General features: G+C 47.4%; 1 protein-coding gene across 18 annotated transcripts in view; it reads left to right on the forward strand.

Moving 5' to 3' along the window:
- Nucleotides 1–13,116, forward strand: part of PLA2G5 (phospholipase A2 group V) — an 83,982-nt gene extending 70,866 nt beyond the window's left edge. For 15 of the 18 annotated variants that reach the window (XM_017852142.1, XM_017852154.1, XM_017852155.1 and 12 more), the window contains 2 exons: nucleotides 1,335–1,441; nucleotides 2,156–2,772. In XM_017852142.1, the coding sequence (XP_017707631.1) occupies nucleotides 1,335–1,441; nucleotides 2,156–2,280 (232 nt within the window). In that variant the 3' untranslated portion in view covers nucleotides 2,281–2,772. The other 3 variants (XM_017852144.1, XM_017852147.1, XM_017852141.1) reach the window with 3 other exon arrangements.
- The last annotated feature ends 11,807 nt before the right edge of the window (nucleotides 13,117–24,923 follow it).

A 24,923-nucleotide genomic window follows, 5' to 3' on the forward strand; every position in this document is an offset into this window, starting at 1 on the left:
TTTTTTTTTTTTTTTTTTTTTTACAATTAGTAAGATAATAATGATGTACTATTATTTAGTGAATCATTTTCATTAATAATGTATCAATATTGGTTCACTAATTCTAACAAGGGTATCATACTAATGTAAGATGTTAGTAATAGGAGGAACTAGGTGTTTCCTCTGTAAGATCTCAGTTTTTCCGTAAACCAAGAAAACCTTTTATATGCAGTGTGCTACACCTAACATACAGTCATCCTGTGGACTGGTTCCAGGATCCCCGTGGATACCAAAATCTGCAGATGCTCTAGTCCCTGATATAAAATGGCATAGTATTTGCATATAACCTATGTTATTGTATCCCCCCAAGCTTTTTTTTTTTTTTTTCTTTGAGACAGGGTCTCACTGGTTACCCAGGCTGGAGGGCAATGGTGCGATCTCAGCTCACTGCATCCTTAACCTTCTGTGCTCAGGTGATTCTCCCACCTCAGCCTCCTGAGGAGCTGGGACTACAGGCACGTGCCACCATGCCTGGCTGATTTTTTGTATATTTTTAAATAGAGACAGGGTTTCACCATGTTGTCTCAAACTCCTGGACTTTAGTAGTCTGCCTGCCTTGGCCTCCCAAACTGCTGAGATTATAGGCATGAGCCACCACACCCAGCTGTGATCATATACTTTAAATCATTTCTAGACTACTTGTCATAGCTGATACAATGTAAATACTATGGAAATTATTGTCATATTGTTTGGGAATAATGACAAGAAAAAAGTATGTACATGTTTAGTACAGACACAAGAAAATAGGCCTGCTTACATTTTCCATCCATATTGGTTGATCCACAGATGCGGGACCTGTGATATGAGAAGTTTATTTCTGGCTCACATAACAGTTCAGTATGAATCACACGTTGGCTCCTCCCATCTTATAGTTCTGCCATCACCTATGGCTTCAGAATCCTCAGAATGCTGGGTCATCTCCATCCAGCCAAAAGATGGAGGCAGAGGGACAGTGGAGTAAAGTGTGGGAGGTTTGTCTGGGCAGGTCTGGAGATTCAGTGCATTAATTCCACCTACCTCCCCTGGCTGGGACCAAGTCATGTGGCCACACATACCTGCAAGGGAGGCTGGGAAATGTAGTCTAATAGTGAGACCAGGAGGAAAACGAGGGTCCATGACCTGCTGGCTCGAAATGAGGAACAGGAAATTAGTCACACTACAAGATCCTCTCTGCCATATCGCGTCCACCAAGGTGGCCTCTGCTAAAGTGACATGGTTGAATTTTTGCTGCTATTAGGGACAGGGGTCAGGAGGGCATCCCTCCCACTCGGGATCTAAGTCTCTTGCATGGACAGGTGCTGTTGGGTGCATGACCACTGCTATGGGCGGCTGGAGGAGAAGGGCTGCAACATTCGGACACAGTCCTACAAATACAGATTCGCGTGGGGCCTGGTCACCTGCGGTAAGGCTGGGGCTTCCCGTTCAGGCCATTGGAAGAGCACCTGACTTTAAGTTCAGCTGCCCTAGAGGACAGCCAGCCTGTATCTTGCTGAGGGAGGAGGGGTTGGGTACAAAACTGGGATGAGAGGAGCAGGATTACTGCAGCTGTATCAGTCCCCCGGGGTAGGGCTGAAACATCTTAGCATCCACCGGGTGCAAATGCTTGACATGCTTCCTTTTCCTTGATTCCCCCCAAATATACCTGTAGAGTAGGTTTTAGTCTCCTCCGTTTTAGACATCAGGAAACAGAAGCTTGAAGGCCTGCCAGTACACAGAGCAGGATTCAGGCTCAAGGCCTCTGAGTTCAAGGCTAAGTCTGGGGATGGTTCTGCTCTGTGAGAATGAGAGTTCCTCCAGAGCAGCAGCTGCCTCCATCATCAGACTGGGAGTCCCCCAGAGGAAGGAAGGTGCTTCCTCTATCAGACTTCCTCTATCAGACTGGGTGCTTCCTCTATCAGACTGGGAACTCCCTGAGGGCAGGAACTGTCTCCTGGACTGAAACCTCACCCTGAGCAGCAGCTGCGCCCCTTCCATCAGATTCTCTATTCCCCTGATTTAGGAGCCATGCCTCTTTCATCAAGCTGAAAGCTCCTTGGAGCAGGAAGTCCATGGGGTCTCTGCTGAGACTGGAGCATGCTCTTCCTGCCCTCATTCTGCTCTTGGTGTCCTGTTGCAGAGCCGGGGCCCTTCTGCCACGTGCAGCTCTGTGCCTGTGACCGGAAGCTTGTCTACTGCCTCAAGAGAAACCTATGGAGCTACAACCCGCAGTACCAATACTTTCCCAACATCCTCTGCTCCTAGGCCTCCCCAGCGAGCTCCTCCCAGACCAAGACTTTTGCTCTGTTTTTCTGCAACACAGAGTTCTGACTCTGCTGGGTTCCTGAGAGAGGCTCCTAAGTTACAGACCTCAGTCTTTCTTGAAGCTTGGAGGACCCCCAGCGCCACACTGTACCCTTTAGCAAGTCCCAGGAGAGTGACTCTGGTCACAGGACTTGGTAGGGTCCCAGGGTCCCTAGGCCTCTACTTCCGAGGGCAGCCCCTCTGGTGCCAAGAGCTCTCCCCCAACTCAGGGTTGGCCACGTCTCTTTTCTTCTCTGAAGACAGCGTCCTGGCTCCAGTTGGAACACTTTCCTGAGATGCACTTACTTCTCAGCTTCTGCGATCAGATTATCACCACTGCCACCCTCCAGAGAATTTTTACACAGGAAGAGCCAAATTGACTCTCTAAATCTGGTGTATGGATATTAAATAAAATTCATTCTCAAGGCTAATAAAAACCACATAGACATTTTCCTCTGCTGTGGGGGATCGCTGGTGCCTCCTTCTCTGCCACTGGGGTAATAAACCCAAAGTTATCTACGTTATCTCAGAGACAGAAAGGAAGATTAGTAAATGCAGGGTTTTCTGGGATGAGCTTCAGGCTTTCTCTTGGGCTTATTTCCTTAAACCTTGGGGTCCTTTCCAGTGTTGGTCTCATTCTTCCTCGATGGGGTGGGGGGAAGATAACTGGTGATGATGCCAGCTTCAGCTTCCAGGCCAGAGAGGGTGGCATTGAGATCCCAGTGCTGGTTTCTTCAGCTGTGTGGTCTTGGACCTGTTACTGAACCTCTCTGACTTTCAGTCTATTTGAGAAAGAAACTGTTGTTCCTTGCAATGTAAAATGAGACTTCGAAAGCCCACCTTGATACTGATATGGGGGATGCTAAGATTCTAGGATTTCACACAGCAGGAATTTTTTTTAAACAGGTGTCAGCTATGGGGTTCATTTTTTACAAAGTAAGGACATTTGAAAAACCAACCCGTCTATCAGTTCATAAAAGAAAGGATGTTTGTTCTGATACCAAGACTGCAAGAAGAAAGGACGCGTTCCAAAACAAAGGAACGTCCTTCCAAGAAAGTACCTATGGCTTCTTTATTCCGACATACCCCAAAATAACTGCATGATAAATAGGGTCTGTATTTTAAAAGCTCTAGTGTTGAATGTTTTCAAAATAAAATTTAATTTTATGAGATTACCCTGAATGCACCAGTGCTTTAGAAAAGTTTGATTTAGACTCGGTGTCTATATTTGACAATGCCACACAGGGAGGGACTTAAATGCCGAATTTGCTCATGAAATATTTAAAATCAAAGCCATTTCCCAGATCCAATTTTGAATGGGTATGTGGGGGAAATTGAAGGCTTCACTCTAATTCCATTTTCCTTCAGTCGTGATATTCTGGATGACAGAGAAGAGAACCCAGTCCAGACCTCTCCCATCTCCCATGAGAGTCAGGTAGGAGGCAGGGCAGTGTTTTGCTGGTAAGTTCTGCAGGAGGTGGCTGTGGGCAGGCCCTTCTCATTGGCACATCCCAGCTCAGAGTCCCAGCATCCACACAGGAGCGGGATGCCACGAGGTTATGAAGGCAACACTATAGGCTGTCATGGGTTTGAGCTGGAAGGAATCGTGGAGAACCTTCATTTATCTACCAAGAAATTGAGGTACAGAAAGGTTAGGAGACCCTCCAAAAGTCACACAGCACATCAACACAGAAGAAGGATTCGACCTCAGATCCTAGCTTTAAACCCTGAACCCTGGGCTCTGGCCACTGTCCCACATTGCCTTCAATCCAGCCCACAAAAGGAGCAGTTCAGGGACTCATCCACATTAGGGGTTCATCGGGGGAGTCCCTGGATTCCAGCTGAGGACCAGCTCCATGTCTTCTCTGCTCCAACTGCCTCTTTGGATTCTGGAGGCTATCCCCAGGTGGCCAGTCAGTCTATGGCGCTGGGCTTCATCCTCAGTGGAGGAGATCCCATTGCTGTCTTCCACCTTGGCTGCTGTGAACAGTTCTGGGGACATGAGAGCTAAGGGAGCCTCAAAACTTGGGGAAAGGCGTTCTCCTTGACTGTTGCATTTGCTGATCCCTTGGCTGGCAGGAGAACCATCAGGGAGGTCATACCCTTTTAAGAGAGCTAGTGAAACAGACCAGATCGCAGTGCCTCCCTAGCTAGATCTTTATACATCCTTAATGGACAGATTGCCCTGTACATAACAGATCCTTTTCTGTCATCTGAATTGGGCTTCAGGCACAAATGTGAGCCTCCAAACATAAGTAGAATGATCTCTATAAGCATATGTACAGAGGGATTGGGCAGCGGGAGCTCCCTTGTAGTTGTTACCAAACTGAAAAGGCCTCAAAGGTAAAGCTCACTGATCAGGATGGAAGGGAGGAGGACGGAGCTAAGGTGGGCTGATGAAGTAGGAGGTGTATGCAGTTTCTTCTTCTTCTTCTTCCTCCTCCTCCTCCTCCTCCTCCTCCTCCTCCTCCTCTTCTTCTTCTTCTTCTTCTTCTTCTTCTTCTTCTTCTTCTTCTTCTTCTTCTTCTTCTTCTTCTTCCCCTCCTTCTTCTTCTTCTTCTTCCTCTTCTTCTTCTTTTCTTCTTCTTCTCATTCTCCTCCTCCTCCTCCTCCTGCTCCTCCTTCTTTTCTTCTTTTCTTTCTTCTTTCTTCTTTTTTGAGATGGAGTTTTGCTTTTGTCACCCAGGCTAGAGTGCAATGGCATGGTCTTGGCTCACTGCCACCTCCGCCTCCCGGGTTCAAGCGATTCTCCTGCCTCAGCCTCCTGAGTAGTTAGGATTACAGGCATGCACCACCATGCCCAGCTAATTTTGTGGTTTTGGTGGAGACAGGGTTTCACCATGTTGACCAGGCTGGTCTCGAACTCCTAACATCAGGTGATCCGCCTGCTTCGGCCTCTCAAAGTGCTGGGATTATAGGTTTGAGCCACCGAGTCTGACTGGAGTTTCTTCTTTGTGCGGGACACCATGTAGACATTATTAACTGCCCAGTGAGGCTGCTGTTTTCATTCCCATGTGAGGGGTGGGACCTGACACCCAGGGACGTGAAGTGTTTTGCTTGAGACTGCACAGGTAATAAGGAAGAGAGGTGGGAAGGAAGCAGTCTGTCAATCTCAAAGGCATGTTTTGTGGTCTTTTTTTTTTTCCAGGAAAAGGATCTCACTTTGTCACCTAAGCTGGAGTGCAGTGGCACGATCATAACTCACTACAGCCGCAAACCCCTGGGCTCAAGTGATCCTCCCACTTCAGCCTCCAGAGTTGCTAGGACTACAGGCATGCACCACTACACCTTGCTAATTTTATTTTTTTGTAGAGCTGAGGCTTTTGTTATGTTGCCCCGGCTGGTCTCGAATTCCTGGCCTCAAGCAATCCTCCCACCTCAGCCTAAAACTGTGTTTTTAGTAGAACATCACACAGGGGAAGCTTGGAGCTGGGGCCAGGTCTTGCAACAGGCACCAGGGAAAACATACTTTGTTTTGTTCAGGGTGGGTGTGGCAAGTTTGGATTGTGTAACTTTAGCTAAGCTATGTTTCCCAGAATTCCTTTCCCTGTAGAGTTCTGGGTTAGGTTCTAGTTAGTTGCTGTAGTTTAGGGCCCAAAGAGATGTTTTGTTGAGATTTGGAAGGCAGATGGGAAGTGCAGTCATATTCTCTTTGCACTTGGGAGCAGGGCATGATGTGTTTGTGGCTCAGGCCCATGGATCATGGATCTGCTGGCTCGCCTTGCTGGGGCGAGCCTGCTGGATTTCTTTGTTTAACTTCTCTGACTCTTGGTCCAGATATGTGTTTAGCTCTGTAAGTAAGGGAACCAGCTTCCCCTGTAGGGTGCATAGGCAATGAAGCTAGGCTGGAAGGTATTGAGACCCATCTGGTTCTTGTTTGTTCTTTTGGGTTCCATGCATCCTCCCAGGTTCCAATTTGTCCTTGCTGTCTCCTGCCCCTTCACACCCATCTTCCATTTCAGACTGTGTGCCTTGCTAACTTCAAGCTGTAGCACCTGGCACAGGAGAAACAGCCTCCTATGAAGGACTAAGCCAGCAGTCCCATCTGTACCAGGTCAAATCTCTACCAAAAAAATATTGTTTTATGAGAGTACTTTTGCCTTTCTGCCTGAACTCCTTAACCTCTTCAGAATTTGGTACTAGGAGAGTTTTCTGAGGAACAGAGCCAGAAGGATGGGCTCTTTGAATTGCTTCTGGGTCATCTGGAATTGGTTTTCTTATTTGATTAGAATTAAAGGCATAAACAACTGGTTTTTAGTGGTAAGGGGAACATTGATTGACCACAGCCTGAAGAGATAAAACAGCTGCTTAAATGATCACCTCTGTACACACCTGTTCAAGGGTGACCAAGTCGTTGATGGCACAGAGTGCTTTAGTGGAAACAGAAAAATTATTATGGGTTGGAGAACTTGGAAAAAGGAAGTGATGGTCTCAAGACTTTAAAATCTCACTCAAGATCCACAGACAGGGCCAGGCATGATGGATTACGTTTATAATCCTCATGCTTTGGGAGGCTGTAGTGGGAGGATTCATTGAGCCCAGGAGTTTGAGATTAGCCTGGGCAACATAGTGAGGCCCTGCCTCTACAAAATAAAATTGGCATACAGGACATGAATGCTTCTTTGTCTACCTGTATGGAAGACAGATGCCTGTTAAAGAAAGACAGTGGAGTACTGCAAACTTAATCAAGCAATGCCTCCAATCACAGCTGCTGTAGTTTTGTTGCTGCAGCCAATCAACACATCCCCTGGTACCTGTTTTATAATTTTTCCACTGCAGAATGACTTTTTCCTTATACCTATTAGTAAAACTGTCAGAAGCATTTGCTCTCAGCTTGAAGGGACAGCAATACACTTACACTTTCCAACTGCAGGACTACATTGACTCTCCAGCTCTATGCCATCATCTAGTCCAGAGGGACCTTGATTATCTTTGCATCCCACAGGACGTCAGCGTTGGTGATGACATGTATGACATGTGTGTGCCTTAGGGGGTAAAATCCCACAAGAATTCAGGAGCCTGCTACTGCAGTGGCATTTTCCAGAGGGTCCTTCAGTCTGGGGCATGTTGAGATATCCCTTTCAAAAGGTAGGACAAGTCACAGCATCTGGCCCTCCCATCTATTGAGAAGGAAGCACAGTGCCTTGTGGGCACTTCAGATTTTAGAGATATAGCTAATGTTTCAGGTTAAAGTACCACTGAAGTACCATTTACCAATGGTACCAATGAAGTACCACTTCAACCCACTTACCAATCGACCTGAACAGTTGCTTGTTTTGAGTGGGGCCTAGAACAAAAAGGTCCAGGCTGCCATGCAAGTGGCTCTGCCACTTGGGTGGTATGACCCAGCAGATGCAATGGTGCTTGACATGTATATGCACATAGAGATGCTACATGGAAGCTCAGAGGGGCCTCTGTGGGTAAAGCATAGGGCAGACCTTAAGGGTTTTGGAGCAAAGCCATGCCATCAACTGCAGAGGACTACTCTCCTTTTGAGAAACAGTATCTGGCTTGCCAGCGGGTCTTGGTAGACACTGAATGCTTGACCTCAGGTTACCAAGTTATCATGAGTCCTGAGCTGCCTATCATGAACTGGGTGTTAACAGGCCCATCAAGACAAAGTTCAGCATAGATAGCAGCAATTGCAAGTCAAATGGAAATGGTCTGTGTGAAATCGGGCTTGAATAGCCTCTGAAGGCCCAGGTAAGTTGTGTGAGCATCCCTGTGGCCCCAGTGCCTGCCACAAGCCTCCTTCTTCACCTGTACCTATGAGTTCATGGCAAGTTCCCTGTGGCCAGATGCAGGAGAAGGAAAAAGACCCAGGCCTGTTTTACAGATGGCTCTCCACATATGCTACCATTCCCTGACAGTGGACAGCTGTAGCATTGCAGCCTCATCTGGGGTGCTGCTGTTTACATAGGGTGTATTAGTGTTGTTAACCTTATATCTCAATATTCAGGTCAGAGGATATCAAAAGGTATTGTCACTCAACTAGAATAGAAATGAACATTGCCTAAAGATGGATAAAAGGACTTTGTATCCTCTATCCACTTTGGGGAGAGGTCAGCTTGTTTTAGATTGTATACAGGGAAAATCGCATTATGCTTGGCAGGAAGATGATCTTGCTATTGCCTTTGTCTGGAAGAGGTGCATATAGGTGCCAAGTCAACAAGTCTCGGGGGTTTGTATTATTTCACTTAATTAAGCCGAAGTTCCATTTCCTAGAATTCCCTTACCTGAGGAGTTCCAGGTTAGCATGGGTCTCGAGATGTCTTGCATAAGATTTGGAAACTGGTATGGAGTAACTTAATTTTTACAATCTCATAGTTGGAACAGGGCATGAAATGCTGTTGCAGCCAACGCATGCTGGCCTTTATGTGCTGGCTCATGGCGTTGGTGCTGGGAAGCACTGGGAGCTGCAGCAACTCCAGGTCCTGGCACAGCATCTTCAGATCCTCTTACTTCGGAGCCAGGAGCATACTTGGTTCCATGATGAAGGGCACTGGCTTCCCTTGGAAGACACTGCGTCATCAACATGGAAGATGTGGGGGTAGCCAGAGGCTGAAGGGTGTCATTGTCTGTCCTCGTGGGGCTCTACTCATCCTTGTAGTTCCACTCTGCCTTGCCACTTGGGACATGGGACTGCAGGCCACATGAAACAGAAACAGCCCCACTCACACTGTTTTACTGGCTCCCATAATCATAGCAAGCCAAATCCCTATAATCCCTTATTTTATATATAGGTATCTCCTAGTAGTTCTGTTGCTTATATCAAATCCTGGTTGATACAGGCTTCCCAGTGCCTGTATCAACATGCCAAGATGCTTGGACCATAGCAGGTACTATGAAAATATTTGTTGAATGAATGAGTGACTGAATAAATAAGTAAATGACTGAGACGCAGCTCCTCGGGGAACTCACATACCAGTGTGGAAACAGAGAAAACCAATGAGTCGAGCAGACAACACAGTGATTGTGGGATTTTGACATCTGCAGTGGGCAGTCTGGATGAGAGCTGGGCTCACCGGTGACCTCCCTGCCCCTAAGGTCTCCCTGGGCTGGGCTTGGCTGGGTAAGGGGATGGGCATTGCATTAGGACTGGCATGCTAGGTGGTGTCCTCAGGGGGCTGAGAGTCTTTAACTCAGTCCCCAAGTATCCCATAGGAAAGTGTCTTCCAGCATGGCTTCCTGCTGAAAATGAGCTTCCAACCATTGTACATGTCCAGGTACTGCTGCACACACGAAGCCAAATTCAGGTCACACTTGCAGATCTGCTTCTGGCACTTGCTCCCGTAACCTGGACCAGCCGGGGAAGAAATCTGGAGTTCTCACTTCTGGCCAGACAGACCATCCCACCTCTACCCTGACCCAGGTGTCAAGACCTTCCCAGGATGGTGCCAGAGTCCCTTTCCTTGCTGAATTTAGAAAACCCACAACTACACAGTGTCTTCCCTGGCAAGGGTTTGATATTATCAATCAAGGGTCTGCTGACCATCTTCTCTTTCATGAACTCCAGTTGCATCACTCCCTTCCTCTAAGGCCTTCAGTGGCTCCCCATTGCCAAGTTCCTCAGCCTGACATTAAGGTTCTTCACTGTGGCTGCACTGCCTTTCCAGTTTGAATTCCCAATTATTCCCTACCTCCCAAACCTCCACTCCTCTGCTCTTGCCCTGGTTTTCCCACCTTTCTGCCCTTGCTCTTGCTGTTTCTTCCCCCTCTGGAATGTTCATCCCCTATCTCTAGCTATTAATTGCATTTTTAAAATCAGTAACAATAATAAGAGCTACCACCTGCTGATTGTCTACCAGGTGCCAGGGACTTTCCTACAGGTTATCTCATTGAATCTTTCCAACAGCCCAACAACTATATGTAATCATCCCACTTAATGAGGGAGTAACTTTCAATTTGAGGCTGAACGTGTGCCCTAGGCCATGCAATCAGAGATGGGCAGAGTGGGGATTTGAGCCTGGGTCCCTGCAAATCCCAAGGCTGGGCCCACTGGCACAGAGCCTAGGCCTCGGTGCTCTCACCACTCTCCACTCTGCTTGGCACAGGGTCTGGCACAGAGGGAGCACCCAGTAAATGTCCATGAGTTAAATCCCATGCATGCCTCTACATGATGACTGCCGTCAGTAATGCCCAGAGGGCAGGGGTCACAGCTGTGTCTTCTGGGGAACCACACCCAGGAGTCAGATTTCACAACATGAGAGGCAGAAGTCAACAGGAACTCAACACAGAAAACCTGGTCTGGGGGAAGTCTGGCCCCTAGGACTCCCACTGGGTCTCTTACTGGCCGGAGGCATTTCAAGCACCTTCTGAACTCCCCCAGAAGCACAGAATTAGACCCTCTGTAGCTGTGAGGTCCAGTCCAGTGTCTTGTACCCCAAATTATCCAAGTACCTCATACATACTAAGATGGGCTAACATTCTATTAACCACAGTTTTGGGTAACTAGAAGTATTAGAAACTAAACGCTGGGCTCGGGGCCGGGCATGGTGGTTCACGCCTGTAATCCCAGCACTTTGGGAGGCTGAGGCAGGCAGATCACAAGGTCAGGAGATCAAGAACATCCTGGCTAACACAGTGAAACCCCATCTCTACTAAAAACACAAAAAAGTAACTGGGTGTGGTGGTGGGTGCCTGTAGTCCCAGCTACTCGGGAGGCTGAGGCAGGAGAATGGAGTGGACCCAGGAGGCGGAGCTTGCAATGAGCCGAGATTGTGCCACTGCACTCTAGCCTGGGCAACAGAGCAAGACTCCATCTCAAAAAATAATAATAATAAATAAAATCAAAAGAAAAGAAAAGTAAAAAGAAACTGAACACCAGGCTCTAGTCATGACTTTGCACATGTCCTGACTTTGGGCAGCCTTCTTACCTGTCATGGGCCTTGGCTTTTCATCTTTACAGAAGAATTGACAGATCTTGTTTGAAAAACTGCAGTCCCCGTCCGCTAGTGGGTCATGAAATCAGTTTAGAGGGTTGCATCCAGTGTGTGTGCACATGTGTGTGTTAATATATCACAAGTAATAAAGTGCTGCTTCAGCACAGTATGTGTCTATGCTGGCTGTGTATGTGTGGGTTGACTGGGTCCAGATGTCAATTTTAATACATTTCGTGGTTTGCCTTCAAAAGGATCTGAGAAACCCTCATTCCCATAACCTTTCAGGGCCCTTCTGACTCTGAAGTTGCAGGGGTCTGAGTGACTTTAGTGTCTTAGCCTTAATTAAACAAACCCCCAAAGGCTCCCCTGGGGCTCAGTGTCCCTGGACTCCCCCTCATCCTTCTCTTTTGTCTTCAAACATTAGATCAGAACTGGCCTTGAGGTTGGGTGTGGTGGCTCACACCTGTAATCCCAGCACTTTGGGAGGCTGAGGCAGGTAGATCACCTGAGGTCAAGAGTTCGAGACCAGCCTAGCCAACATGGTGAAACCCGATCTCTACCAAAAATACAAAAATTAGCCAGACATGGTGGTGGGTGCCTGTAGTCCCAGCTACTTGGGAGGCCGAGGCAGTAGAGTCACTTGAACCCAGGAGACGGAGGTTGCAGTGAGCCAAGATTGTGCCACTGCACTACAGCCTGGGTGACAGAGCAAGACTCTGTATCAAAAAACAAACAAACAAACACACACACACACACAAAATCCCAAAACAAACAAACAAAACAAACAAACAAACGGAACTGGGCTTCTGGCCTGGAATCTCCAAGGCTCTGACGGCATCAGTCCCAAGGCGTTCACTGACCGGCCAGCGCAGGAACTAGCCACACAAGCACAGGTATTGGCTTCTCTGTGGGACAGACATCCAAGCCACTGGGTTTAAATCACGCAGAGCTTGTGTTGTAAGGGCCTTAAAATCAGATCAGGGCTCATCTCTTGATTCTGTGTGTTTCCTCACCGTGTGAGCTCAGACACGTGATTTCAATTATCTAAGTCTCAGTGGTCTCTGCTGTCAAGTGGGCTAATGACACTTTCCTCACTAGGTTGCTGGGAGTATTTGATGAGACAACGCACACAAAGCATCCAGTACAGGGCCCGATATACAGTAGGTGCTCAATCAATGACACTTGTCATGGAAGAGGACCACCAAACCCCAGCCCAAGAGTTTTGACTCCAACCATCGAACCTAAACCCAAGTCCTAGGGGCCAAGGCAGGTGTCTGGGGCAGAAGGTGGCCCCTCATCTTGTCTTCCCAAGCTGCCGCATGAAACACTGACTACATTGGATGTGGCCACCGGTGACGCTGGAATTGCATCAGTCCCACTTAAGGGAGCGCTGATGAGCTGTCAAGAGGGAGTAGCAGCAATCATCAGGGAGACATCACCTGTGGGGAGATCCAAGCTGGGTCCAGGGCACACAGCCCTGCAGCCGGTCCCAAAGTGGCGCATCGTAACACTTCCAGCCTTTGCCTGGGTGATGCCCTCTGTCTGGAACGCCTGTTCTCCTCCCCCACCGGCAAAATCCCTTCCTCCATGGAGGTTGCCTCATGCACTTCCCCTGCTTCCCCAGCAGAGGTCCTCCTTTCTCTTCTGGCTCCCACACTGTCCTGTTCATTCATCTGCTCAAACACCCGCGGTTAGTGCTTCAACACACATTTATTGTGCCAGGCCTGGGCTAGGCACTGAGACCACCACATCCCCCACCCTCACTCCCCAACCACCACCACCTGTTAGTCTCCCAGGGACTGACATGCAACAAGCAAGAACTCCACATTGTGATGAGAACAGGAGGCTGGTGAAAGCATTTTGAGTTGAACCAAGAGGCTGTAGTGACTCACACCTGTAATTCCAGCACTGTGGTAGGCCAAAGCGGGCAGATTGCTTGAGCCCAGGAGTTTGAGACCAGCCTGGGCAATACAGTGAGATTCCATCTCTACAAAATATTTAAAAATTATCTGGATGTGGTGGTCCACACCTGTAATCCCAACTACTCAGGAAACTGAGGTGGGAGGATTGCTTGACCCAGGAGGTTGAGGCTGCAGTGAGCTGTAATCATGCCACTGCACTCCAGCCTGGGTGACAGAGCGAGGACCTGTCTCAAAAACAAAAATGAAAGCAGCTATGTCTAAGCAGGAAGGTGGCAGTTTGCCATGAGCCCCTCAGCTCCATCTCCACCAAAGCCAGCAGAGATTGGCATGTGCTGTGTGTAAAGGGTCTGATTTACCATCACTCAGCCTCCTCCTCCCACAGGGGGAACCTCGTGACTCCTGTTCAGTGAGCACCTCTCCTCAGTGGCACGGCACAGCCTCCCCTGAGACAGAAGGAATCCAGGCCTAGGGGAGAGGAGAAAGCTCTGCCCGGCTGGGACCTGGTGGATTCTGAGGCTGTCCCAGGGACTGACAGGTAGAAGGGCTGCATCAGAATGACCAGAGCTCCGAAAGGAATCAACACAGATGGTCTAGGGCCTGGACATCTGTATCTGTCAACCAGCTCCCCAGTGATGCAACCAATGGTCAGGTGTGGGACACTGGGAAGGGGTGCAAGCCCTGGAGAGCCGTATGGGTCACTCACACATACTATTTTGTTATTTTGTGCCAAGAGATGAGCAAAGCTTACTTGATCTATTCATACATATCTGCAGGTATACTTGATGACATCCCCAGAGACTGAGACAAGCTTTGGTCCTGGAACTAATTTTTTAGGTTTCTAAATGTGGGACTGTGCACCACTCAGGGGTAGAGGGGTAGAGGTGCACCTTCCTAATGAGTAAAGAACAAAACATCACCATCATCATCCCCCTAACGTGGACATTTTATAGCTTTCTCCTTTAAAAATGTACTGAAGCTCGGCACAGTGGCTCACACCTGCAATCCCAACACTTTGAGAGGCCAAGTGAGGAGAATCACTTAAGGCCAGGAGTTCAAGACTGGCCTGGCCAACATAGTGAGACCCCATCCCTACAAAAAAAGAAATTAAAAATTAGCCAGGCTAATTTCAATTTTTAATTAGTTGTGTGCACCTGTAGTCCCAGCTATTCTGGAGGCTGAGGTGGGAGGACCGCTTGAGCCCAGGAGATCAAGGCTGCAGTGAGATATGCACTGCTCTCTAGCCTGGGCAACAGAGGAAGACCTTGCCGCATATAAAATAAAATAATAAAATGTATTTAAAACATTTTCATCTTTTGATAGAACATTTTCTTTGACTGTGTTATGCACCTCTTTGCCTTTTTGAACTGAAAACAACCCCTATAATTTGGTTAACCTTTTAAAAATAATTTGGGGTCATTGTGTTAATGCCCTGGCAGTGACCTATTCCTGGCCCAGCAAAGAGTTGGGGGGATAGTGAGATAAACCTTATAGAAAGAAAAGTTGGAACTCAAGGTAACTTATGCGTCAATTCCAAAATTGTCGGTTCTGAGAATCAGTGAACAACTCATTCATCAAATCAGGGCAAGTCTGATTCAGAGAACCTGACAATTCTTTAGTTACCATGTCTCTTTGAGTCATCAGTTCTAAACTGTTGATCCAGTAAATTCAGAATGTTGCATAATTGTTTTCCCATAAATCAAAGTGAACCAGCTGCTGGACGCTGAGATTACTCAGGTTTCAAATAAACTCATGGGTTGCAAGCAAGTTATTGCTACATCTTCCGTTCGGATTTACAAGAATGGTTACATGTGATTGTCTTAAGAAACTCTATCTAGAGACAGCTATACTGTCCTATTGAACATCTAGTTGAAGTTCTAAAGACCCAGTTTAAAGACTTCTCTTCTACACAGACCTTTTCACATTTTATGCTTTTCAAAGTGTTTTCAAATCCATGACCCAATTTGCACCTCACAACATCTCATCTTACAGAGTGGAAAACCGAGAGAGAGAGAGAAACGTGTCTCACCTAAGGTTGCCTCCAAGTTAGTAGTGAAGCCAGAACTTGAACCAAACTCTCAGATCCTGGCATTTGGGGCAAGTCCCGCCAGCCTGAGCTGGTTCCCTGCAGCCGTGGTACAGAGCTTCTCGTGGGACGGGAACTGTGGCTCCTCTGTGCGTCCCAGGGTTTTCCTACTGCCGGATACCACTGAGCAGGTCTCAATGTGGACAATGTCCCAAGGGCCCTTCACGATGCCCTGGCAGTGACCTATTCCTGCGACCCCTGAATTGTCACATTAACCCTACGAGGGAGGTCCTGAGAACACCCCATCCTAGGCATGAAGAGGCTCAGGCACAGAGAGATTAAGGAGCTTGCCCCAGAGCCATCGCTGGTAAGCTGTATAGAAAGCGTTGAACCCTGGATTCTCTGTCCGAGGCAATGTGTGTTGAACCAGCATGGTTCCCCGTGCTCAAAAAGCTGCCCAGGCAAGGCTTCTGTTCAAAGTGCAGCCAGCCTGGCTGCAGTCTCAGAAGGGGAGCATTACCAGTCGGTGACAATGTGGGCTGCCCCGGTCCCCCAAGTCACAGTGACAGCCACAGATGAGGTAACTGAGGAGAGGCCACTTGCCCATGGCTTGTCAGATCATTTCATAGAGCTCTAATAAGCTGCCCTGGGTGAGGACAAGCCCAGTAGGGAAAGAAGGAAATGTCAGTGAATATTACTGCTGCTGCTAATGGTACCACTCATGACCACCATGACAATGGCAACAGCAGCTGCCCTGAGCTCCCTGGTCCCCGAGCTGCCCAGTACTCTCTTCCTGTCATTCCTTCCTTACAACACTGTGTGAAGACAGCGCTAGAATCCCCATTTTATAGGTAAAGAAACTGAGGTTCGGAGAGTTTCAGTGACTTATACCTAAGATCTCATAGCTGGGAGTCAAGAGACCCCAGAGCTGACAACCCTGGTGTGTGGGACCCTGAGCCCATACTCTTGACTACTACACTGGAGTATTTCTCCTGCCACTTTCCCATGGCACACTTTCCCCAGACAGTCAAGATGGACAGACTGTTGTGCCTCATTTTTTTTTTTTTTCTGTCATGTAACCTGAGCTTTTTCACTTTGGTCACTTTGGTGTTGATGGGGAATTGCAGGTCAGTGTCAGGGAGAAAGACTTTTCCTCTACTCTTTTTTTTTTTTCTTTTTTATTCTTTTTGAGATGGGGTCTCACTCAGTTGCCCAGGCTGGAGTGCAGTGGCACAATCACTGCTCACTGCAGCCTTGACCTTCCTGGTTCAAGCAATCCTCCTGCCTCAGCCTCCCAAGTAGCAGGAACTACAGGCGTGGACCACCACAACTGGCCTTTATTCTCTTATTTTCCTGCACTGGGGCCCTGTGAATGAAACTAACAAAAGACATATTAGTAGAAGAAAGGGCACTCAATTTCTCTTAATATTTAGACACATGAGAGCTCACATAAAATAAGTAAAACTCAAAGAAGTGGTTAGGCTCAGGGCTTCCATAGCCTTTTAACAAAGGAAAGTGGGTTTGGGCTTCAAGGGACAATGAATTGTGGGGAAGTCACTAGGAAAAACATGGGGAACTAATGTGAGATAAGGGTTACTATAGTGAGGTCAGTTTATGCAAACTCATCTTCAAGGATAAGAATCATACTTCTCTCCTTGGTGCAAGGCGTGGGGGACACATTTCTCGAAGGGAAATTATATTTATTTTTATGGTCACCCTCTGTTTACGACAAGCGATACTTGTTTCCCCTATTCCAGAGGGATATAAATTTCCTTCTTAAATAAATCCTTAAATAAATAAATTTAGGCCAGGTGCTGTGGCTCATGCCTGTAATCCCAGCACTTTGGGAAGCCGAGGCAGGCAGATCACCTGAGGTCAGAAGTTCGAGACCAGCCTGGCCAACATGGCGAAACCTTGTCTCTATTAAAAATACAAAAATTATCTGAGCATGGTGATGGATGCCGGGAGGCTGAGGCAGGAGAATCATTTGAACCTTGGAGGCAGAGGTTGCAATGAGCCAAGATGGTGCCACTGCACTCCAGGCTGGGCTACAGAGCAAGACTCTGTCTCAAAAAATAAAATAATAAATACATAAATAAATAAATAAATAAATAAATATTTTAGGTTAAGGAAAAAAAAAAAAACCCGCTGGGCGCCGGTGGGCTCAGCCTGTAATCCAGCACTTTGGTGGAGGCCGAGACGGTGGATCACTAAGGTCAGGAGGATCGAGACCATCTTGGCTACATGGTGAACCCGTGTTACTAAAAAATACCAAAAAAAAAGAAAAAAACTAGCCGAGTGTCCGTGGTGGGCGCCTATAGTCCCAGGTACTTGGGAGGCTGAGGGATGGGAGAATGCATTAAACCCGGAGTCAGGTCTTGCAGTGAGCCGAGATCCGGGCCCGGCACTCGCCTGGGCGACAGAGCGAGACTCCGTCTCAAAGAAAAAAAAAAGAATAAAAAAGAAAAACAACCCAAAGGCAAATATTCAACCAGACCTCAGGGAAGGTGGCTGTGGCAAGCTCGAGCTTGGCATAGTCCTCCCCATATTTTACTTGACAGATGAAGATCGAGGCTCGGGCGCAGGTGAGGAATGTGGTCTCCAGTTTGGAGCTAGGGAGCCATTGTCTAACAGGATGACCAAAACCTTGGTGTGAACAGCTGCTCTGTCACTGGGTTGGCAATGGGAGACAGTCTCTGCTGACCAGGTTGCTGTGAGTAGTGGAAAGTGGAGGTGAGTGGGGTGATAGAGGAGTGGGGCTACGCGCCTTTCAGGATGTAATCCCTGGCCAGGTACATAGGATCTTGGGAAGCACTTGTTAACAAACTGTCCACCAAAGGGCCGGGTGCAGTGGCTCCGCATGTATCAGCACTTTGGAGGCCATAATGTGGCAGATCACGAGGTCAGAGATCGAGACAATCTGGCTACACGGTGAACCCTGTCTCTCTAAAAAATCAAAAAATTAGCAGGCGTGGTGGCAGGCGTTGTAGTCCCAGCTATCAAGGAGCTGAGGCAGGGGAGAACCAGGAGGCAGAGCTTGCAGTGAGTGAGATCACGTCCACTGCACTCCAGCCTGGTGACAGAGGGAGACTCTTATCTCTAATAATAAAATATAATAAAATAAAATTAAAAAATTCGTGACCAAGAGTTCAACTCTGAAAATATTTGATGGATTTATTCTGGCTCGAAATCATGATATGACTGGTGGCCCCACAAAAGAGCCTTCAGGAGATCCTCAGAACATGTGCCAACGTGGTGGGAGTACGCTTGGTTTTATACATTTTAGGGAGACATAATGACATCAGTCAATTTACATTGTAAGATGTGTATTGGGTTCGGTCTGGAAAGGTGGGACAAGGGAAGTGGGGTGTCAGAAGTGCATTGAAACAAGACCAACTCCATCGTTGTCAAGGACTGGGTAAATGAGGCTGAGACCACCTGGGGCGCATTTTCTTACGCCGGCTAAGGCATTCTAAATCACAGGATGAGATACGGAGATAGGACAAGATACGGACATAAAGACCTTGCTAATAAAACAGTTTGCAGTAAAGAGCCAGCTAAAACCTACAATGCAAGGTGGCTCAAGTGGCCTTTGGGTTGTCCCCCAGTGCTACACTCCCACCAGCACCATGACAGTTTACAACGCCATGGCAACATCAGGAAGTATCTATGTGGTCTCAAAAGGACAACCGAGGTCATAAATAATCCACTTGCTTGTTTAGCATATCATAAGAAATAACATAAAAGTGGGCAACCAGCAGTCCTTGGGGCTCCTCTGTCGTATGGAGTAGACATTCTTTTATTCCTTTATTTTTTAATAACTTATTTCACTGTTACTTGTGGACTTACCCTGAATTCCTTCTTGGCATGAGATCCAAGAACCCTCTTTGGGGTCTGGATCTGGACCCCTTTCTTATAACAGAGGCTTCCAAGTCATTAGGAATTCAAAGATTTTCTGATTAGCAATTGGGTTGAAAAAGTTATTATCAATAAAAGGAAACATCTGCTTGGTGATGACAAGGGGTTGTGAGGACAAGGTTTTATCATGCAGATGAAGCCTCCAGGATAGCAGGGCATCGAAGTTAATAGACTGTAAATGTTTCTTATCAGGCTTAATAGAGTCTGGTCTTATGAGAATTTCAAAAGAGAGGAGGTTTTAATGGAAGCATGTCTGGCTTCGCCTTCCGCATGACGGCCTGAAAATAGGTTTTTCAGGTTAACTTTGGAAAGCCCTGGCTGAGAGGAGGAGGTCCACAGGATGGGTCTCTATCTTCCTGACCTCGTGATCCAACTGCTCGGTCTCCCAACAGTGCTGGGATTACAGATGTGAGCCACTGCCGCCCTGTGTCTTTTAATAAGTCCCTCAGCACCACCAGCAGAACTTCCTGCGTACAGGCTCCTCGTAAACCAGAGGTTACCCAAGGAACAATGGATGAGCCTGCTTGGGTATAGATTCTTAGGATTTTATTTCCCAAGATGGGAACAGGCGATCAATGCCCTGAGGGGTTGGGTTAGTGCTGGAATTTGGTTGGTGTGAGCAAGCCTGGAGCAGGGGACTGCAACCCGCTCTCAACTTTGACCAGGAGCTGAGCTCGTGCCTGGTAGGGTGCTCATTTCATGACCCTTACACCAGGGCGGCTGATATGTAGTAGGTGATCATAGGGATGGTGAACAAATAAATATGATTATGAAAAATGAAATGACATGAACTTATATGGCAAAGACATGGGCACTCCTCCCCTCTTTAGATTAGGAGGTAATGCACAGAGTGGGACCTCAGGCCAGCAGGACTTGGAACGTACCACGCTCGCCAAGTTCTTCATACTGGACCAGCGGTTCAATGATGAAACCTGACAAGAGGCAGCGAGGAAGAGCGTTCCAGGGAGCTCGGTTCTCCACCCACCGTCTCAGTGCTCCTGGATGGCAGAGGCAGCTACTGTGATTCCTGTTCCTCTGAGGTTAGACTCTTGCCCAGTGGTGGGATGGTGGAGTGGACACTGAACAACTGTGGTGCCATTCACCCTCCTTTACCTACTTGAGGCGCTGGTACCTGTTATGCATTTGACAGCTTTAGTATTCTGAAACTCCAAGGGTTGAGATCACTTAGCGTGATAAGTGGCAGGGGTTGGGATTGACCCCAGGTATCTCTGTCCCAGGGCCACGGTCCCACTCTACTCCTAGCATACCCAGAGACTTACAGGTGGGAGGTGACGTGTGTCAAAGGCAGAAATACACTACCCATTGGTGGGTACAAGCCTCAGGGCCACCTGGGGTGGCAGCGGTCCACCTCCAGGGGCCAGGCAGGACAAAGTGACAGGGCATGACTTCTCCAAGGCCCTGCTGTCTTTCCAGCTAATCCTGTTCAAATGCCCATGTTCCTCCCCACCGCATCTCGGCTTGCTGTGATGTGCAGGAGGCTGGCTCCTGCCACCGCCCCTCCCACCTATCTCAGTGTCCCCTTGAGGAGGACTGGGGGGCATTCACCACTTGGGCTTCCTGAGCTGAGGTCAGATCAGAGGGCATCCTGACTCAGGGCACCAGGGCAGCTGGAATAGCCCACTGTTACCACTGGGTTGACCTGGCTTTGTCTCTAATGCCAGCAGGTCCCCTGTGGTGTGTGATTACTATATATTTATATATTATATATATATATATTATATATTTTTTTTTTTTTTTTTAATTCCAAAATAAAGAAGGAGGCTTTTTAAAGCAGTTGTTAAAAGCTCAAGGCGGGGGAAGAGAGGAAAGGCAGCTGAGGATTCCTCTCTGGTCCCTTCAGTTTTTTCCTGCGCCAAACCCTGCACCTTGGGCCTCTGCTGGTGGGAAGTCCTCCTCTGGGTCTTGGCAAAGATGGGCTCCTTCTTCACCAGAGCTCAGCTTGAATGGCTTCTGCCTCCGAAAAAATGTCCCTGCCCTCCCGACAAAAGCAACACCTCCCACCTTGGCTTCTCCAGTCTCCTGCCTGTTTTAATTCTCTGCTTGCACTTTCTGATGGTTTTCTTATCAGCATTCAGCAATCTCCCTTTCTCACCGCAACAATCGGAGAGAATATGAATGCGTTTTGGACACAGGAGGACACACATCCAGCGTCAAGGAACAATGCTTGTTTTTTTATACGCAGGAAACACAAAAAAAAAAAAAAAAACAAAAAAAAAGAGAAGCAACAGGAGTTATGAAATAGAAAAGAAAATGAATGATAGAATGAATGAAAAATAGAAAATGAATAGAGAAAAAAATATGAATAAAAGAGAAGGGAATACATATCACTAAATATATAATTTAAAAGCTGGAATACAAATACACAGCATGATAGTGAAACAATTATGAACTTGTAGGATTATATAGTTACAAGAAAAAAAAGGAGGTATAAGATCTAGACTCCAAGAGAGGTATTCTGGAGATCATCACGCAAAAAAGGAAAGGAAAAATATACAGGTGGGCCGCAAGAGGAAGTTGAAGTCAAGTTCATTAAAAAAAAAATAAAGGACATAAGAATAGGCTTCTCCATAGGCAAACGCAGCCGAGGGTGCTGGTTGCCAAATATTTAATGTTCTTTTTGCATGATATGTATAAACAAGGAGGTGACTTTTCATTGCCTCCCCATTTGTAGATACCAAAATAATAGGTAACCTTCGAATGTTGCACCTATGGCATTTGTAAACATGTCAGGGGTGCCAAATGGAGAAGATAGAATAAGCCAGAGGTCACTCTCGTGGCCACTTTAGTTTTGGTGGGTTTGGCCGGCTTCTTTACTGCAACCTGTTTTATCAGCAAGGTCTTTGTGACTTGTATGTTGTGCTGACCTCCTATCTCATTCTGTGACTTAGAACACCTTAAGCATCTGGGAATGCAGCCCAGTAGGTTTCAGCCTTATTTTCCCCAGCTTCTGTTCAAGATGGAGTTGCTCTGGTTCACACACCTCTGACAGTTTTACTTCTTAGGCCTTGGAATTTTATTTTCAGTTTACAAAATACAGGTTCTTTGGCTCCATCCTAGACCTGCAGAATCATACTGTTTAGGTGTGGGGCCCAGAGAACCTGCATTTTAAACTTGCTCCCCTGGGTGATTTTGTCTGCCATAAAGTTTCAGACCTGCTGCTTTTGAAGCCATCCTCAAGAATTCTGGACAGAAATATGGTGATAATGAAGCATTAATCAGGCTGCACGTTGGCTCACTTCCATGTTGCTAAAAGTCACAAAAGCACTAGATACTGACCCACTTTCATCTCGTGTTACTATAGATAAGATTCCTGACACTACAATTGATTTGTATTTTCATTGTTCCTATAGATAGGATTTCTGACATTAGAATCACAAGATCAACTTGTTTAAGGATTGTTTAGGGTGTTTTTCAAACCCCAAATTCCAGCCACCAGCTTGAAGCCTCTCACAGAGGAACGAGATCGGCATGAGAATGCATGTTCTTCCTCTCCCTGTCCTGTGACATCACCCTGCACTCTTCCACCATTCAGTGATCTCCACACTTCATCCCACTCCAAAACCCTTAAAAACCCCAGCCCCAAACTCCTCAGGGAGATGGATTTAAGGTTCTCTCCCGTCTCCTTGTTTGGTGACCCTAAGTTTAAACCTCCTTCTCTGCTGCAACCTGGTGTCTCAGCATATTAACTTGCTGTGTGCACCAGGCAACAGACTTATTACAGTTCTAGCATAGGGAGCACACTACCTGGGGTGGTGAGGGTCGCACCAGGACCCCGGGCTTAACATGGCTTTTGCTCACTTTTGCCCAGCCTCCACCACTTCTCTTTGGGGTCAGGTGTGGGTGGGGGGGCACCAACTTTTGCTCTATTACTCAGACTGGAGTGCAGTGGTGCAATCTTGGCTCACTGCAACCTCTGCCTCCCTGGTTCAAGCAATTCTCCTGTCTCAGCCTCCCAAGTAGCTGGGATTATAGGCACATGCCACCACGCCCAGCTAATTTTTATATTTTTAGTAGAGATGGGGTTTCACCATGTTGGTCAGGCTGGTCTTGAACTCCTGACCTCAAGTGATCCACCTGCCTCGGCCTCCCAAAGTGGCCTCCGCCACTTCTCCATGAGTGAGTTACCGCAGGCAAGTTTAACTCATCAGAACCTGTGTTCTCATCTGTACTGTGCGACCAGTCATACCCACCTAAGTTTTTTAAAAAATCATACCCACCTTGCGGGGTCGTGCAGAATGAAGTGGAAGTGTAAGTGAGAAAATGTATATAAGGTTCTTAGCACAGGGGAACCCAGAAATTGGCATTTTCCCATTCCCTCTCAGGAAGCCAGAAGCCACTATGGCTGAATTTCCCTCCCTTCCTTCTGCTCTGCAGTTCCTAGGCTGGTGTTTGGGGGCAGGGAGGGATGCTTACCGCAGGGCCAGGGCCGGCTGCTGCATCATCTCAAGGCTGAATCCTGAGGAAGGAACAGGTACAGTCTCAGCTTCCTCTCACCCCAGCCCAGCCCTGGATCCTGGAAGGGGCTCCAGCAGAGGCAGCTCACCAGCAGAATGCACTTTGACCCCACTTCAATGGTCTCCTGAAATTAGGGGGAGTGTTCCTGGCAGAGGGTGAAGGGCTAATTTCTGATCATCCTGAGAGAAGGGCTGGGAGGTGATAGAACGTCCCTGCCTTTCCTACCTGCCCACCTACCCCTTCTACCCTGTCCCAACCTTCTCCCTGGTAGGAGGTTCTTAGTAGGAAAGAGATAAAGATTTGGCCAAAAATTCTCTTTCAAGGGTAGGCGTTATTGGTTAATTTTACTAATCACAAATTGAGAATGAGAGAAGTAAAACTGTCAGAGGTGTGTGAACCAGAGCAACTCCATCTTGAACAGAAGCTGGGGAAAATAAGGCTGAAACCTTCTGGGCTGCATTCCCAGATGCTTGAGGTGTTCTAAGTCACAGAATGAGATAGGAGGTCAGCACAACATACAAGTCACAAAGACCTTGCTGATAAAACAGGTTGCAGTAAAGAAGCCGGCCAAACCCACCAAAACTAAAGTGGCCACGAGAGTGACCTCTGGCCGTCCTCACTGCTACACTCCCATTGGCACCCTGACAGTTTACAAATGCCATGGCAACATCAGGAAGTTACCCTATATGGTCTAAAAAGGGGAGGCATGAATAAGTCACCCCTTGTTTAACATATCATCAAGAAAGAACCATAAAAATGGGCAACCAGCAGCCCCTCGGGCTGCTTTGCCTATGGAGAAGCCATTCTTTTATTCCTTTATTTTTTTAATGAACTTGACTTCACTTTCCTCTGTGCGGTCACCCTGAATTCCTTCCTGCGTGAGATCCCAGAACCCTCTCTTGGGTCTAGATCCAGACCCCTTTCTTGTAACAAAACCACAAGCCCAAAGGTCACACAGCTGGGAAGTAGCCCAGCTGAAAGAAATAGGAAGAGCCTTCCTATCAATCCCTATTCATTCATTCATTCATTCATTCATTCATTCATTCATTCATCAGAAACGTCCTGTGCCCGCAGCATTGTTCTTGACGCTGGGAATGTTGTGGTCCTTCCTGTGTCCAACGCATTCATATTCTCTCCGATTGTTGGGTGAGAGAAGTGAATTGCTGAATGCTGATTAAGAAAACCATCAGAAAGTGCAAAGCAGAGAATTAAAACAGGGCAGGGAGACTGGGAGTAACCAAGGGTGGGAGGTGGTTGCTTTTGGTCGGGAGGGCAGGGATATTTTTTCGGAGGCAGAAGCAGTTCAGCTGAGCTCTGGGTGAAGAAGGAGCCCATCTTGCCAAGACCCAGAGGAGGCTTCCCCCAGCAGAGGCCCCAAGGTGG

This window comes from Rhinopithecus bieti, unplaced genomic scaffold, assembly GCF_001698545.2.
Source record: "Rhinopithecus bieti isolate Rb0 unplaced genomic scaffold, ASM169854v2 scaffold_33652, whole genome shotgun sequence".
NCBI lineage: Eukaryota > Metazoa > Chordata > Mammalia > Primates > Cercopithecidae > Rhinopithecus > Rhinopithecus bieti.